The 17,363-nt window shown below is 34.7% G+C and overlaps 2 protein-coding genes across 7 annotated transcripts in view; one reads left to right on the plus strand and one right to left on the minus strand.

The window, feature by feature from the left end:
• Nucleotides 1–127: 127 nt before the first annotated feature.
• LOC128991691 (uncharacterized) lies at nt 128–7,981 on the plus strand. The gene is made up of 5 exons (XM_054414791.1): nt 128–256; nt 5,392–5,494; nt 6,139–6,318; nt 7,114–7,279; nt 7,774–7,981. Exons 1-5 carry the CDS (start codon nt 128–130, stop codon nt 7,979–7,981), a joined length of 786 nt encoding a protein of 261 aa, XP_054270766.1.
• An 8,092-nt stretch (nt 7,982–16,073) lies between these two features.
• The window catches only part of LOC128993615 (probable ubiquitin carboxyl-terminal hydrolase FAF-X), a 76,394-nt gene continuing 75,104 nt past the window's right edge, over nt 16,074–17,363 (minus strand). For all 6 annotated transcript variants that reach the window (XM_054417619.1, XM_054417618.1, XM_054417617.1 and 3 more), the window contains exon 50: nt 16,074–16,774. The gene's annotated coding sequence lies outside the window, so the exon portion shown is untranslated. The remainder of the gene's footprint in view (nt 16,775–17,363) is intronic.

The following is a 17,363-nucleotide window of genomic DNA, read 5'->3' on the forward strand; positions in this document are numbered from 1 at the left end:
TAAAGGAAACTCACGTTTTATTTATAACTAATTTTGTTTTTTATTATAAGTTTCAGTGGAATTTAAATTTTTCATGATGGAAATTTTAACCTGGCAATCCACAACACATTAATTTGTTTTACTGTCGATGCTAAAAAGAACACGAAAGTGGCTGAAGGGAGCTTCTCAGGATGAAGATGATGATGTCATTGTTTCTCGTGTGATTCATCTGCTTCTTTCTTTGCTGGCGTGTGATGGACAGCCATCGGTGTTCATGGTGTAGTGGATAGAGTACTCAGCTGATGTACAAGAGGTATTTAGATCGAATCCCACAGGTGACACTTAACTTTTTATTAAAGAATTTGCTTAGAATGCCATTTCTTCTTATCTGTACATCTTTTGTAAGAATTTGAGGCATTTATAGCTTTATTTTATCAACAGAATTTAACCTTCATTCGATTTTTTCATTATCAGCAAGTTTGGTTAGTTAAGATAGGTCATGACAGTAACTGCCGGTGTGATGACGTCATTGTTTCATCTTGCTTCATCCCGATTCCCGAGAGGTTCCCTTCAGCGGCTCCGAAAAAATACTCGTTTTTAATAGCCTATACTTGCATAAATATTGTTTTGACAGTTTGTTTAAATTAAACCAGTTGATTGAATTTTTTTTAAATTCTAATTTACATAAAATAAATATAAATATTTAATTCACTTATAAACTTAAGTTTGCTCTAGTACTTCGGGGATTAAGTTATGGTTGGAGAGAGCCAAGTAAAATAATCATTATTTAATCAAAACTATATTTTCCCCTATATCGAGTTATCTTCAGTGTAATCTTTGCATAGTAACAAAACTGATGTTTTTATCGAATACTCTATAGGGAAGTAGCTATTACCGTATGTGGCACGTTAAGACCTAGGCCCGAGACCAATTTACTTTTTCATTTTGATGTCGCAGAAGCCAAAAAGCCATCCTTTTAAAATGTACATGTACATATATATAGATTTATATATGTGTCCGTAAACGTGATAACTTGTGCAATTTTTGTCCGATTTTTATGAAATTTTGTTGGAAGGTGTAAGGGGGTATAAACATGGACGAGTTCACGAACCAGCATAATTATTGGACCATGGAATCGGGGTTTTATGGGGTAAAAATTGATTTTTCTCATTTCGAGCCTCAAAACGCAAAATGTTCTAATTTCTCTCTAGACCATTTTAAAGAGCTTAGAAAAACAAGTGATTTCGTATATCAAAGTGTTTTTGTACAACATTGATTACGGAGAAAATTCAAAAAGTTGTAAATCTAAAATTCCCATGCTATTTTTTGTTGGCAGTTTTAACTGTATTAAACACATTTTCAGGCCAGAAATAAATGATTTACAACATCGAAGGAAATCGTGAAGCCATTTTTGAGATCTTTGAGCAAGCAAGCAAGCATACTCAAGGCAACAGATACATACAAGTAAACATTGCTCAGTATAGGATAGGACATTCTGTTTTACCTTTATGTTTACCGGTATACCTTATTCCACCACTTTCAAAGACATTGTTTTTTACTCATCAGCTGATCATGACAGCTGTCAAGATTCACTCCAGACATATGAGAGTGCCAGTTATCTAATCTAGGGGTAGGACACAACCCTGTACTAGGTAGAGCACTCTCTTATCTACACTTTCCCCAAGGCCAGCTAGTGGAAATGTGTCTACAAAAATAGATTATTAGTAAATACCTCTAGCCACCATAAATAAGAGGAAGTTCCTGAAGAGGCGGTCAGTTGTTGTGATACTTGTTCAGGGTGAGTACATTTATCTTGTTAAAATCTAATTACTTATCTTTTTAAATCTTGATATACTTCTCTAAGCAGTTTTAGTTAAAAACTAGACAAATAAAAATAATTTAAAATCATGCACATTTAATATTAACAGTTCACAAAATTTAGGTGGTTTGAGTGGAAACGATTCTATCCCCTTCACCTCACTTTCTCTTTGAAACAGCCAACAGCTGATATATATTTTTGATTGAGCTAAAAAAAAGTGGAGGGGAACCAGGAATCCTTCCCCTTAAACCCCCTAAATCTTGTGAACAGACACTAAAACATAGTTTATTTGGAGAATTTGTTTTCCAAATATAAATCTATTTAAAAATGCACAGCTTTGAAAAGTAACAGTGGGGGGTACCTATTAAAACAAATTAAAATATAATTTGTTAAATTTATTTACCATGTATTTGAAAAGTCACATAAAAAAATAGAAAAGTAGACGTAAGTCAATGTTAATCTTTCCTTTTAAAATGGATTGACATAGAAATAATCAAACAAAATAGAGTGTGCAAGATACTATATAGTAATTGTAGAGTTGGTTCAAATTCGTTAAGGGACTTGGAATGACATATTTGGCTTTATCTATCAGATAACCATTTAATTTTAGTTCTAAAAGTTTTGATTTAATTTGGTAAAATAACCTGTGTAAAACATTTGCTCCCAGATGAGGTATCAAGTAAAAAATTCAAAATTAAATTAAAGCAGTACTTCATTAACAAAGCTAGCTTCATTGACAAACCTATTTATTCTTTCCAGTTATAGGAAGTAATGTTAATTCTAAGAAACCATTGTTTATAATTTTTCAACGTCTGTATTTGACACTATGTATGTATGATGTATTCTATGCTACAAACAAATAAAGACTCTTTGAGTTGAATTATATTGGATTTTATTTGACTGTGCATATATTTTGGTAGTCAGCAACATATAATCTGCAAGGTAGGATAAATTACATAAATAAATATAGGGCTTAATTTAAGGGGGTTGTTTTAACAGTGTTTGCGAGGACCTCATGTAATAGAAAATGTTGTCTATTGATTTTTAAGAGAAATGTCTAAAGAAGATCCTGTATGTTGTTTATTTATTCATTGTTTTTCGATTATTTTTATTGTATTAAGAATAGTTTGTCTCAGTGAGGGGAGGAAATTGCAGGAAGGTGGATGATAGAGAAAATACAATACAATACAATACAATATTCTTTATTGTTAATTCGTTAAGAATTACAATAGTGAATTGTACATGTTAATTTTCATAAAATTCCTTTATTGAGTAGAAGGGTCTTGCGACTAGCCACTTCTTCAACTCCTGGTGTAGCTTGTTGCCAGTCAGGTCTCTCAGGTAGATGGTTCCTCAGCTTGCAGCCAGTGTAGGAAGGGTTTTTCTCCCAAAGAGTTGTTCGGTGAAATGGTAGTGCAAATTTGGAGCCATGACGGGTGTTGTAGTGGTGCAGGTCTTGGTTTCTTGGGGGGTTTATTTCATTCACATACTTTATGATTTCAAGTATGTAGAGAGACACCACTGTGAGGATTCCTAAGTTTGCAAATGCTAGTCTGCAAGTCTGTGGTGGGACAAGGTTGGCGAGGGCTCTTATGGCTTTCTTTTGAAGGACAAGAATTCGATAAGGTTATAAGGTTATATCTCAATCCTGGTACCTAATATTCCAGAAATAAAGCACTCTAAGTACATTACTAGTATAAACATAGAATATTGATCAAACTAAGCATTCCATTCCCACGATAATGTTGTAGCCAGAAAAACAACGAACATAGTTCGTGTTGAATTGGACCCTCAACAGAGTGTGCTGATGTAAATGAGTTGAATTAATAACCAACTGAACAAAATCATATTTATTGTCATTGAACCCTTAGTAATAGACATCAACGTCATTCAAATGAATAGTATTAATCTAAAAAGAATTACTATAAAAAACAAATACAACGTACAGCTTGCAAGTAAAAATACATTAAAATAAAAACCAGGAACTTAATAGGTAGAACGCTTATTGTTTTTAACCTACTATTCTTATTCACTAAAGAAATTGTTGTTTAAATATTCCACTGTGGAGTAAAAGGTTTTTTATGATTAGCCACCTTGACCAGTGATTATAAGTGAAGATCTACTTATGTAGTTGCCATCAGAAGTATTTATTTCATACTGCAAATGTTTCAAACTATGCTGATGACAGTGGTATTTACTCAGGGGAGGTATAGAAGAGGCTACGATGACAGCTGTGGGCTTCTTATTAGCTGAGGGAACGCCATTACCGTAACAAAACGATCAGTAGTCATCGGCCTCGGTGGTCTAATAGTTAGCGTGCCGGGCTGATATGCTGAAGGTCCCAGGTTCAATTCCCGCTCGTGGCATAAACTTTTTGTCCAAGATTTTTTTATTATCAGCAAGTTTGGTTGGTTTGGTTCGGTTATGACAGTTAAATTTTATTATTAAGTCATTATAAAATTTTAGTAGAGCAATTTCTAGTTTTATTTAATAAACAGAATTATTTTTTCTATTAATAAACTTTTGTTATGTTATTTCATTATTAGCAAGTTTGGTTAGTTCGGTTAGGTTATGATAGTTTAATTTTATAATAAAAAAAAAAATAAAATTGAATTTGAGGCATTTATAATTTTATTTTATGAACAGAACTATTTTTGCGATTAGTAAACCTTCTTTGCCAAAGTACTCTCTACTACAGCGCTGTCCACGGAGGAATTTTGAACTAATGCCTCATTCGTACCTCCCCTAAGTCAGACCCCGATGACAGTTCATCTTCAGCAGCATTCGCTAATTAAATTAAAAATTACATTGCACGTTGCTTATCTTGAAACATGTTCAGCATAAAATAAATACTTGTAACACCTTATATGGCAACTACGTAAGTACTGTAGATCCTCGCCTATAGTTGAAAATGAAGGGTGTCAAGGCAGTTCAATTAAAAAAATCGGCAAGTGAGTTTTCAAGCTTTTCAGATCTAAGTTATGGAAATTAACAGACAATTTTAAATAACTTTATCTGCTGATACTTGTGGCTATTTAAAAATGCTTAATCTAGCTGAAGGAGCATTTAAGTCTTTAGAACCTCCAGTATGACGACTAATGTCTCGAGTAAAATAGTAATTTATGTTTTTTTGTTTCACAAAAATAATGTTTGCATTAAACCATAGCCTCCTCTAGTACGAGGCCCGTGGTGAGGGAAAAGTTAAAACCCTGCTGTACCGGCAAACCAAACCAGCTGTCGCACTGGTTTATAATGGAGCGTATGTTTATGTTAACATTTATGTTATTCATGTTAATACCATGGCGATAGGCATTCCGTTGCGGCGTTGCCACAAACCAACGCCACGGCCTAGGATTGAGGATGCTATGATTAAACTTAACCAAAGTAAAAACACAACTTGTTAAGTCATATAGCATCTTTAGTGCCACGTCAACTATTACAGCATCAAAAACTGAGGAGTAAATAAAATTCTACGCTGTAGCCTCTCTGAGTAGGTAGAACTGGCTTATACAGATGGAATGTCTACTGTAATATCTATAAGACAATGACATAATGTGTAATGTATATAAACGTGTGGTTTACATGGTTGGCAGATGTGGAGTGTGACATTGACGCTGCTATTGGCAGCTGCCGCCATGGCTCAGTTCCCTGGAGGTCGTTGGCTCGAAGGTCCACAGGCACAACTCTGTGCACAGAGTGAGTACAGTAACATCTTATTACAATAATTTTTGTGATAATAGAAGGTTACCTGAATGGGGACGTCCATTCCAGCAGGGGAAACAGAAAATAGAAAATACTTTACACCATACAAAAAAGTTAGAATATTTCACTGTCACTGACAGAATTTTCAACCCAAGAAGGTCCTATAGTCAACTCAAATAGATCAGGCAGTCGATTAATACCAGCTGGCCTATTTAAACACATTACCTTCACCCGCCAGTTCTTTTTGCATTGAGTATAGTTGGGGAGAAAGAATCTTCATGATCAAAGGTGGCCAGCAAGTTGATATTGACAGTGTTGACAATTATATTTGGATGTCAACCACAACGTTTCCCATATTTCTGGCAGGTTCTACAGTGTTTGACAAATAAAAAGAAAAAAAACCTTGTGTTGTCTTTTTATAATCATTGCTGTGATCAGCATAGTTTTTCATGACGATATCTTTGAAAAGGTAAGAAATTAAGGATTTCAATTTATTGTAAAACTCTTTATTCTATTTATGTCAAGTTTGTTGCACCTCCAGTACCTCTTTATACTGTCATAATGTTTTTATATTGTCAATGCTATACATTTAGCTTTTTAAGTGCAGTAATTTTATTTACATGAACTATTTTAACTAGGAAAAATCCACGAGAAGTTAAACGGAAAAGGGTACTTCTTCTCATGGAAGGACCCGTCCACGGCTCGCCAAGAAGAGGACTGGCTTGGTGTGCGTAACTGGTGTCGAGCCAGGTGCATGGACGCTGTTAGTCTGCAGACATCTGAGGAGAATGAATGGATAAAGAGACATCTTGTACAAGGTATAGAACTAGACATATTCTTTAAATAATCGTGGTTCTTAAATTTTCTAAACCGTAATAATTAAATAACTTTCACCCATAAATTTATTATATACACCTAACATCATCTCTACTGTCTTAGAGTATGGATATTGTGTGATTAGCAGAAATACCAACAAAGTGAAAAGATCTATTACTATATAAGTGTGAGTGAGGCTTTACTTTATGAGCTTGATATTGTGATATTTTATTAATCTGATTACCCAAAAACTTTACTGAATGTACTTGGAAGAGTTATTCAGTGAACAATGCTAGATCAAATCATTTTACTGATGAAAATTCATTGCAAATTTTATTAGGACTTTTCGCAAACAAATAAAGGTGGAAAATTACACTATCCTTATCCTAATGAAATAGTACAGTATTGGTACATAGTTTCTGTACTTACCTTACCTCCTTGGCCACTCAAACCAAAGAAGGTTTTTGGCCTCGTCAACAAGTTGTCTCCATTGCTGCCGATCGCCGTGGAGTCCAGTGAGGCACCCATTCGGTGTAGATCCCTCTGTACTTGTTCTCTCCATCGCAACTTTGGTCCTGGTTTTAGTTTCTGTACTACATGTAAAAAAATTAAAAAAAAATTATGATACAGTAATGATACTTTACTGTTCAGATAACATTACAACATCAACAACAACTTAAACCATGTACAATCGTTCAACATTTCAAACCCCTTCTATTCCTATGTTTTTGATATTTGAATCTGCACCAGATTTTGTTAGATCAATAAAGTTTACGATATCACCTGTTGACTTGCAGATAAGGTGAGGTACATTTGGACTTCGGGTCGTCTCTGTGACTTCAAGGGATGTGACCGAGCTGACTTGCAGCCCAAGAGTGTCAACGGATGGTTCTGGACGTCCGAACTGCAGAAGCTTCCCCCCACCACCAACCGTCTGCAGAACGACTGGAGCGAATCTGGCGGGTGAGTGGGCCGAGGGTTTAATGTGGTCATGTACTATAAACCAAATAGTAGGGTAGCATTCAAACTAGCTACCAAAATAGCTGAGTAGATGCAGTGCTCGCCTGGTAATCAAAAGGTCACATGTTTGATCCTGATAAAGTTTCTGACAGCTTGAAACACTGAATCTTACTGTCCTTCATCTTTGGTCTTTTGAAAAAGGCTTTTAATTGTCCTTGCTAAAAAACAAAACCATGTTGTTTTAGCCATATGCATTTAATACTCATCTCTCACTCTTCTTCTCCTTGGTGTCATAGTGTAAATATAATCTGATCTAGGGTGCTGGAATGAATCAGTCATCAGCCTCAACAAGTCCTTGTCGTGAATACTATAATAGTGCCATTCAAAAAATTTACTATATTCTTTAGGAAACTCTATTTGAATTTTTTGGGGGTTAATAAGAAATTTAACCCAACAAATTTCAATATGTTGGATTCAGAAACCGTTTTTGTTGACAGAATCGGCCGACCACAGCCTGACAACCGAGAGGAACTTCAGAACGGAGCCGCAGAGAATTGTCTGGCTCTGCTCAACAACTTCTACGGAGACGGAATACACTGGCACGACGTCGCGTGTCATCACCGCAAACCCTTCGTGTGTGAAGATAACGAGATGTTGCTACGCTGGATTGAACACAACAACCCCAACCTCAACCTGCGCTTCTAAACCTAACAACAATTTCCAACTGAATAATTTGTTACTTTTTCCTTTGCCATATTGTTTCCACAAGAGTAATGCTGATGGTTTCAATTCTGTAAACATTTTTCCTCAAAAAGCCTTGAAAAGTGTATTTAAATTTCCCTCTTCTACAACATTTTGTGGCTTAATAAACGGTTTGGTAACAATAATTAATTTCAAGCAAGAACTTGGGCATCATAAACTGACAAATTTGTATAAAATTTGAGATTTTTTTCTGATTAAACACAGAAATGATAAAACCTTTATGTGTTCTGCCTTAAAGATTTGAATTATTGTTCAAAATCAATTTCAGGTCAGAAATACTGTCTTGAGTTACCATAAATGTGCTCAATTAATCGTTCAACATGTATCATATGTATTGTATTTATTTTACTGATTAGGTAGAGAAATCAAAACTGTATCTATAAGGCAACCAAGTTGGAAGATCTCAAGATTATCTCTCAATTAAGTTAAATTTATTAGATAAGCTTGACACCTGCCAACTGTTTCTTTGTTTAAGCTTTTAATAAAAAATATAAAAATCAAATGACTTGTTACTACCTCTCTGAAATACCATGACAAGAAATATTGAAACCTAGAGAATATATTGCGTAAAAGGTTCAAATACCAGATTCATTTTCTAGTAGATTGCCGATCTAAACTTCATAATCAATTCACTAGGGTCATGAAGAGTGGTTATAGAAACACCTGAAGACGGGGAACTGAAAACACTTAAAACCAATTTGGCCAAAGATTGAGTCATTGATGGTGACAGCAAAAAATGTGAATTGCATTAGAACTAACAAGATGCGCGAGCACAATAAATAGGGCAATAGCGCTTTGGCAAATTTAGTTTTTCAATACTATCTATTCTGGAATTAATCTCTAAACATTTAAAGTTAAGTCAAATGTAAATGTAAGGTACAATGTACATCTTGTAATATTTTGAAATTTCTCCAGTGTAATTAGCTTTTTATGAATCCATTATTACTGTTTTTTTTATCTAAAAATAAAAAGATGATTAAAATAAATGAAACTGAGACAATGCTTGGAAGGAAAGGTGAAGGAAGGAATTTACAAATAGACACAATGGAATTCAAGGGTGAAAGTTGTTTTCTGGTTTCAAGACGGTTTCCCAGAATAGGAATTAGAAAATATGTAGTAAACAGATTGTTATGACATAAGAGGAAGACTCATAGTAGCCCACGGCAAGATGTCAATAATGGCTTAATATCAGCGTAAACAGAAAGCTAGCCTGAAGCCATATGCTGTTGAAATGTTCTCACTTGTAAGCTGGACAACTTAACACACTATAGGTAGTAGGCTAGTCCAGTGAAGGTTGTTAAAAGAATCAAGATTTTAATCTGTTTATGTTGTTCTTATATAGTTTTTCCCTCAAGTTAGTTTTAAGTTACAATAATTGGGTTTGCTCAGTTTATAAAAGATTAATGTCCATAGATCATTAAGTATTAATAAATACTAAACAACAGCCAAAGTTCATGATCTAGTTTTATAAGTTCTACTTTTAAGGGCTGAAAATTTTTTTGTAAAAAATATTAAATATCCACACAAAACACTTTAATATAATAAGTAATAGTACAATTTGGACATGGAAAAATAATAAAACGTTTGCTATTTAAATTAATAAAAAGCTGGTACTCCAGCCTCATCTTCAAACTCTCTAAGGGTCCTCCACTTCTTCTTTGTCCTCCTTAGACACGTGCTGCTGGCCCTTAATGTCGCACAGATGGTTGTTACCCTTATCCAGTTCATCACTAAAATGTAAGGTTTCTTCCATTTTTCTGTTAGGCGTTCTGCCATTGCTCTGAGCAAGGTCTGAAACTCTTTGCCTAGCATTCCGTCCACAGACGTGACAGTGGGGTGAAAGAAGCATTTCTTGTTTCTGTTATTGTTAAGTAATTTCTCTTCTTCTCTCTTTCTGCATTCTCCAAAACTTTTTCGTATGGGAGGTTCAAGTACGATCAACGACACGTACATCGAATAATGCTTCCGTCTGAACCTCCCATACACCCCTACAAGCAGTCTGCTTTTAGTGCTGCAGCATCCAATGACCCTTGCTCAGAGCACCTTCCACTTTGTTCAATTACTGAATTAGAGATAATTTTGTTAAACTTTGTAAAAATAAATCTACAGTTCTACTGGATCAATTTTGTCAATTATAGGGTTGTTTAAAAGCCTAATTGTGTGGATTTGCAAATAATTATATAACTTCATGTTGTTTCTTGTCTCAGGATTACTGTTTTTAGATTATAAAAGGTATAATGTTACCTGGATCTGTCAGAGTAATCCAAAGGTTGTATGTCGAGACTACGCGTTTCAAAGCATTAACAGCTTCATCATCAGGTCTTCAAGAACACTTATCACCCATCAGAGGTCGTCAAATAAATATAATTTTTACAAACATACATACGAAAAATTGTTTGTTGCAAGGCTACCGAATAAACTGAAAAACGATTTAAAAAAGAAAAACATTGGGATAGCGTTTAGGACTTCCAACAAACTACAACGATTACTAAATCCACCGTCCAGTAATAATCTAGAAACAGAGGAAAAAACTGGAGTTTACAGATTATCTTGTGATGATTGCAATAGTTTTTATATAGGACAAACCGGCCGTGCTTTCAAAACCAGATTCAAAGAACACCTTCCAAAAGCAAAAAATCATTTAAAATCCAATTATGCAGCCCATCTGATTAATGAAAATCATAACTATACAAATTTCGAAACTAACATGACACTCCTACATTTTTGCACAAAAGAAAGCTTCATGAACGCCATAGAAGAATACGAGATATACAAAGCAACAAAAAGCCATAGTTATGATCTATTAAACGACAAACTAAATTTCCAGTCAAATGCATTGTATGATACTGTAATAGCTAACCAGGAACAGCTGACCGGCAAGGGACAAAGTTCACGACACCAACCTTCACCGCTGCAGTCATGACAAACCTGTCTAAGTGCGCGCACGCGGTTCGTAGGCCTACTATTTTTCGTATGTATGTTTGTAAAAATTATATTTATTTGACGACCTATGATGAGTGATAAGTGTTCTTGAAGACCTGATGATGAAGCTGTTAATGCTTCGAAACGCGTGGTCTCGACAGACAGCCTTTGGATTACTCTGGCAGATCCAGGTAACATTATACCTTTTATAATCTAATTATATAAGTTTGATTTTAATAAACATTTGTAGTAAAAAAAGACAATAATACATTAAAAATTGTTTTATTCAAGTTTCTAATTGTAGCCAACTTTACGCTTCCTTTATTGAGTAGGCATATATTCAAAAAATAAATATGGTAGTACTCATTTTCAGGAAACTGTATTCTCTTTCAGAATGCCACCTTACACTTTGGTCGATTTACACCATTAGTTATTTGTAAATAAGCTAAGCAAACTCCAAATTAATAGTTAGATAATTCTGAATTAGAGACATTTTTGTTCAGCTTTGTAAAACAAAATCTAGAGGTTGGACTGGGCTGATTTTATTAATTAATAGGTCAATGGAAATCTTTATCCATGTAGATTTGAAAATAATTATCAAAGTTTTTTAAAAGATTTATGGCTATAGTGGGTTTGCAGGTATCAAATAGTCAAAGACTGGAATGTATCTTCTGATTATATGAAACATGTGTTATTAATTTAACAGCTGATTGTTGTACAGTATTGTTATGAGGTTTCATTGATTTTCAGGATTCATTGGTTTTTCTTTGTTTACATGTTGTTGATCACAATTTGCATTTGTGGTTGTTCCTTATGTTATTTGTGTTTCTAAAGCTAAGTGCTTTAATCTGTACCAACAATATTATTAATGAGTAAACAGGTGTATGCGAATTTCATAACCATTACTTTACTAGAGACGTTGTATTTAACCACATTCACTATTGCTAGTCTTAAATAATTGATAATTGATATATTGCACTAAACCAAACACTGATATTGACCTACAAAGGGAATACAGAAGAGAAACTAATTTCACTACAACAAAGTCTTACTTTAGGACAAAATATCCGTTTGTATTAAGTTTCATGTACAACTCATGAACTCAATGTTTCATACTAGGGTTGCTTTCAGAGGTGAAAGCCAGTTGAGCGGAACAAACTTGATTTGATATTTGTATAAGTAACTAAATGTAAAAAAGTCAATCGATGTACTAATGCTGGTTTTATTGATTAAAATTATAATAATTCAGATTTGGTTTTACTACATCTTGTTATTCAGATACCTCTTCCAAAAGTGCGTTATGGTAGTTTTGACCAGGAAAATACTACAGTAGTTGGAATCTGGTATTAACATCCAAAAAGGGCATTAAAGTATAAAAAAGAGAAAGGAAATTTAACATTCAAATTCAACTCTGTAACCTACAACAAAAACATTGGACTGCATTTTTCACCCTTACAATCGGTTAAAGTAGGCTATATTAAAGTATAAAAACAACAGTAACTATTAAAAAAAACTAGTATTAAAGTATTACAACAGGAGGGGAAATTTGACATTTAAATTCAACTGTGCAACATAAACATTGGTCTTCATTTCAACCCCTGCAATCGGTTAAACTCAGCTTTCTTTGCTACCTTCCCCACATGCCTAGATTAGATCAGTGTTCAATCTGCGTTTCATTAATAGGTCTAATAACTTACTGCACCGTCGATGTAATTCAACATAATATAACCTGTGATGTATTATCGGATCAAATATCGATTTCGATGTGGTTCGATATATCGCTTATTAAATCCTGATTTCTAACATTGGCTGTTTTTAATCAGCTGGCAACACAAATAGGTTCCAAAGAAAGTAGTCACTGTTCCGTATCCCTCCGCTCCTTGTTTATGATCCGCGCATTGAGAAAGTAGTTCCGTATATGTTCTCGATTTTCAGTGAATTTCGCGCCTTAAAAAAATGTTTTAACGGCATTTTCTTGTTTATTAAAATCATAGGAATGGTTTAAAAACGTTTAAAAGAAAAGTCTAGAAAGTTCAGAAATACCGTAATGGTTCTCTTGTTTACATTTTTTTTGTAAACAAAAAACTGTCATATGGCTACTTTTGTCCCATAAGCCTAATGTTAAAATTTGGAAATTTTAAGTTCGTTTTAAATTGCATTAGCATTATCTAATTGAGATTTGTTTGTTTAAAAACCATCTCACTATTAGTCTAAGTAATTTTGTTAAGTTTGGCTGAAATGCGTTCAGCCGTTATTGAGTGATGTTTCTCTATTTGTTGCATTGAAGTTGATCCCAAAGAGCTACGCTCGCTTCGCTCGCTCCGCTCAATAAAGCAACCAAAGTTAAAATTAAATAATGTAAAACTAGCAGCCAGTGTCACTTTGTGACTTCAAAATCTGTGATATATTTGAATTAATTTATAATAATAATTAAATAAATACTTGCGTGTCCTAATTCCATTGCGTGCGCAATCTCTTGAGTTGCAGTCTCCGCGAGTTCGGTAATCGTCTTTTTTTTGAAAGCGGCAAGACCTGTTATCGGCGACAGTGGTGATCGTCTGCCGCGACTACGGCAACATCGGCGGTCGCCGATCGGCCTTTCGGTTAACCGATTTTATATTCAAGCCAAGCACAGACCTATTTCTCATCCAATGGCAGAAATAAAATGCAGAGCAGCGATCAGATCAGCGAGAATACCGTCACATTTCCGCCCTGTGGGTGTTTAGGTATCCTAAAGTCAGAACCTTTTCTTGTTTTGCCTTTCCTAGTATTTTTTAAATTCCTCAATCTTAATATTTATAGACAAGTTTTGACAGATAAAAATACACCAAGCTTAATAAAAGAACCCTTATCTCTAGGACTAAATCAGTTCAGTTCACTTTTAAAATCTAGCTTGTAATCATCGACAGTAAAATTTGTCGAACTAATCACGGAAAAACGAGGACCAAATTATTTACTCACTCGTTTGCATAGTTCTTCGTGCTTACCTTAGGCAATCTATGATAGAATGTTTTAGACTGTCTCCATGTATTCATGGAGACAGTCTAAAGTTAAAAAATAATTAAATCCAAAATAAAATTTAAAATTCATGAGTTTTTATCTGGCTATTGATACAGATTATGTCAGAACAACGCTCACGAGGCATTCAATCACTTTATTAAAGTACTTTAGTAAAGGTGTCAGCTGTATAAATTAAAAGCAGCACTGTCCGGGTCTGTGGGTGACGTCATACACACGTCTTCGGCAACCTCTTTTTCATTAGCCTTGATCTCGGTCTAGTGTAAAGCCTACCGTTAAATCTATCCAAATGCTTAAGCCCTTTTTTCCTATTTATTTCTCTATTAATCATTTTTTCAGGTTATTATCAATTATTTCTTCAATAATATATTTATTTCAACGCCATAATATGTCAATATTTAACCAAAAATCTGTGTCTTCCTCCTTTAAACTAATGTAAAAAGAAACAAAACAGGTGTTGTGTGCAACCCTTAATAAACTCAATAACGCCGTCAACTTCCACCCAAGCCTCTCCCACCAGCTAAGCCACACATTAGCTTAATATGGATTGTACATACACAGTATTCAAACTTGCGCATGACGAAAGACCTCAATGTTACAACACTCAAACACTCGTCAGTACAATGCCTTAGCCAACCGAGCTACCATGCCATCGACGGTCGAAAGCGACAAGTGCCGCTATAAGCACACTAGCGCTCGCAGATGAGATTCAACGAAATAATGCCCCGAGCTGTACTCGCGACGCTAACAATTTACAGCCGTTTCAGTGCTAGTTTCAAACTGTCATTGAAATGTTTGTTACAAGTTATTTGTTTACTAAGTTGACTTTTTTTTGTAGTTGCCTTGAGTTTTTAAAGTGTTATAGTATATGTTTACAAAAATATCTATCCCTGGTGTTTGTCTAAATACTTTTTTTGTCCTAGGACGCTAGGCACGAGCCTGGGATTGTTTTTCACATTACTTCAGGCTAGACCTAGGGGTTGCGGCATTATCACTTAGATAAAATCCATTGGTAGGGGAGAGAGCTGGTCTAGTGGTTAGAGCGGGACTCCGGTTCCTGGGGTCCCGGGTTCAAACCCCGCCAAATCACCAATGGATTTGATCTAAGTGATATTGCCGTAACCCCTAGGTCTAGCCTGAAGTAATGTGAACAACAATTCCGGGCTCGTGCCTAGCGTCCTAGGACAAAAAAAAAAAATTGCGACTTGGCGGGGATCGAACCCGACTGAAGTCCTGCGCTCTAACCACTACACCAGCTCGCTCTCCAAATACTACTTCACTTTACAATGTAGTTTTTTCAGACCATAAAGGATCTGCGTTAGAACCGAATAACCTTATTTCTGGGTTTGAGAATAGAGTGCAGAGAAAATAAACAGGCCATTTTAAGATAACGGAGATTGAGATACAAAAAAACAGAGACCTCAGATAAATGTATAGTATAATCACCCAATGATATAGGGGTACTTTCCAAAAGTAAAAGGCTCGGATGGGCAGGCAATGTGTAGAGGAGAGAAGATACATCAACTTTTAAAAGTGTATTCCAAGGAGTGCCACAAGGTAGATGACCACTTGGAAGACTGAGAATGAAGTGGAAACGCTAAGTCATGAAATACATCTCCAGACTAGGATCTACATTAGAAGAGGCAGGGGATAGAAGAGAATAGAAGGCCAGAATCCTCTTAAGGTGTCAGTGGCTAGGGAGGTAAGATAAGGTGATAGTGTGCAATGGAAGTTGGTATGTAGCTACTGTAGTCAAAACCAGTGTGTGAATCAGCCGCCAATCTCACTTCAAGTCTTTTCAGATCAACACAATTGCTGTTTTGTTATAAAATCATCGGATTTAATATGCATATTGTATAGGCTATAATCGGATGAAAGAAAAATAGTTGGTCTTATGAAATTTTTGTTTACAAGATATTTTGTCTTTCAAACTACCAGAATTTGTCTTTATACGTGTAAAATAGCTATTCTGAATTATATTGCGCGTTAATTGACTACTTGATTCCCGTTTGTAGGACGGGACAATAGCTCGTAAATATTTATATTGAGGAGGAAAGGGAATAGTAAAACTCGAGTGAGAAATGATAAAACAAAATATGTACCTTAATTTATTATGAATGTTTCAATAACTTTACACAGTATTTTAATACCCAGACATTAACTGTCTTACGTTCGTCATAACAAAACAATAATAGTCCTAACATTTGGTGGCATCGGATATCAAAGCTAAGTGTATCAAAGCTAGAATGTACAGAATTAAAATCAACAAAATCGTCACCTCGTACTATCACAGGCACCTAAAAATTTACAATATTTATCGATCGACAATAAAAGTACAAAATAGAAATAAAAACGAATACAATTTATTGTACAGTGATGCCGTAGTCATTAATATATTCTTAGCCTACTATCCGACAATTTACATTCTCATTCGCTAGGCATACAAAAAGGCTTTCATCATATAAATATTCATCTAGCTTTGTTAAAAAAATCTCTCATTAATACGTGTTGAAAGACAATTCCAAAAAAAGGAAAACAAACACACAAGGTAGTCTATAATAATAATAGTGGGCATAATAAATATGCTAGGAGTGATAGCTTTAAATAATAAAAACTATATAAATATTTATAAACGAGGCGATTCTCAATATATATATATTATATATATGTTTACAAAAGAAACCGTTGTCAGTGGGCACCATCGAACAAAGGCAATAAAGAATATGATAACAATGATAGTACAGTAGTTTACAAGTGAGTCTGTACACAATCACTGGCTTCTGTGTCTTGCTCGTCCTGCAACAAGAAACAAACTTATCACATCTCAACTCACGAGTCACGTGGTCAAACTTACTTAAATCCTACAGCTGATGTGTATTATGGTCCGCAATGATGGACTTTTTTTAACATCGTGTGACATATTTTTTTGAAAATGCATTAAAAGTAGTAAGTAACTAATGTAACTATTAATTATGCTCATGAATTATCAATGAATTCTGTAAATGACATGGCATTCTAAAGTCATTTTTTTTATTTCTTAAGTCATTATTTTTTAGAGAATGTCACAATTTGAAACACAAAACCGGTAACATGAAAACGTAAACAACTTTTTGATCTATTGTGTCTTTGCCTGATTGTTTGTCAGTCATGACAAAACGTCCGCCCATGCCGCGTCGTGTGTAGAACTAGTTCCTGAATTTATGTTAATCGTCTGTCAATATGTCTCTTGTTTTATTTATTTAAATGTTAGAGTCTTTGTGTGGTACTCGACGATCTCGCAAGAGTGACAACAAGACCCTGATGATGAGGTTTTAACCTTGAAACCGGTTGGTCAATACAATAAATTTAGGATCACAGACGGAAACAGGTAATCTTTTACCATTTT

The sequence above is a fragment of the Macrosteles quadrilineatus genome, unplaced genomic scaffold, assembly GCF_028750875.1.
Source record: "Macrosteles quadrilineatus isolate MER2022 unplaced genomic scaffold, UCM_ALF_1.0 Scaffold_4__1_contigs__length_99947679, whole genome shotgun sequence".
Classification (NCBI taxonomy): Eukaryota; Metazoa; Arthropoda; class Insecta; order Hemiptera; family Cicadellidae; genus Macrosteles; species Macrosteles quadrilineatus.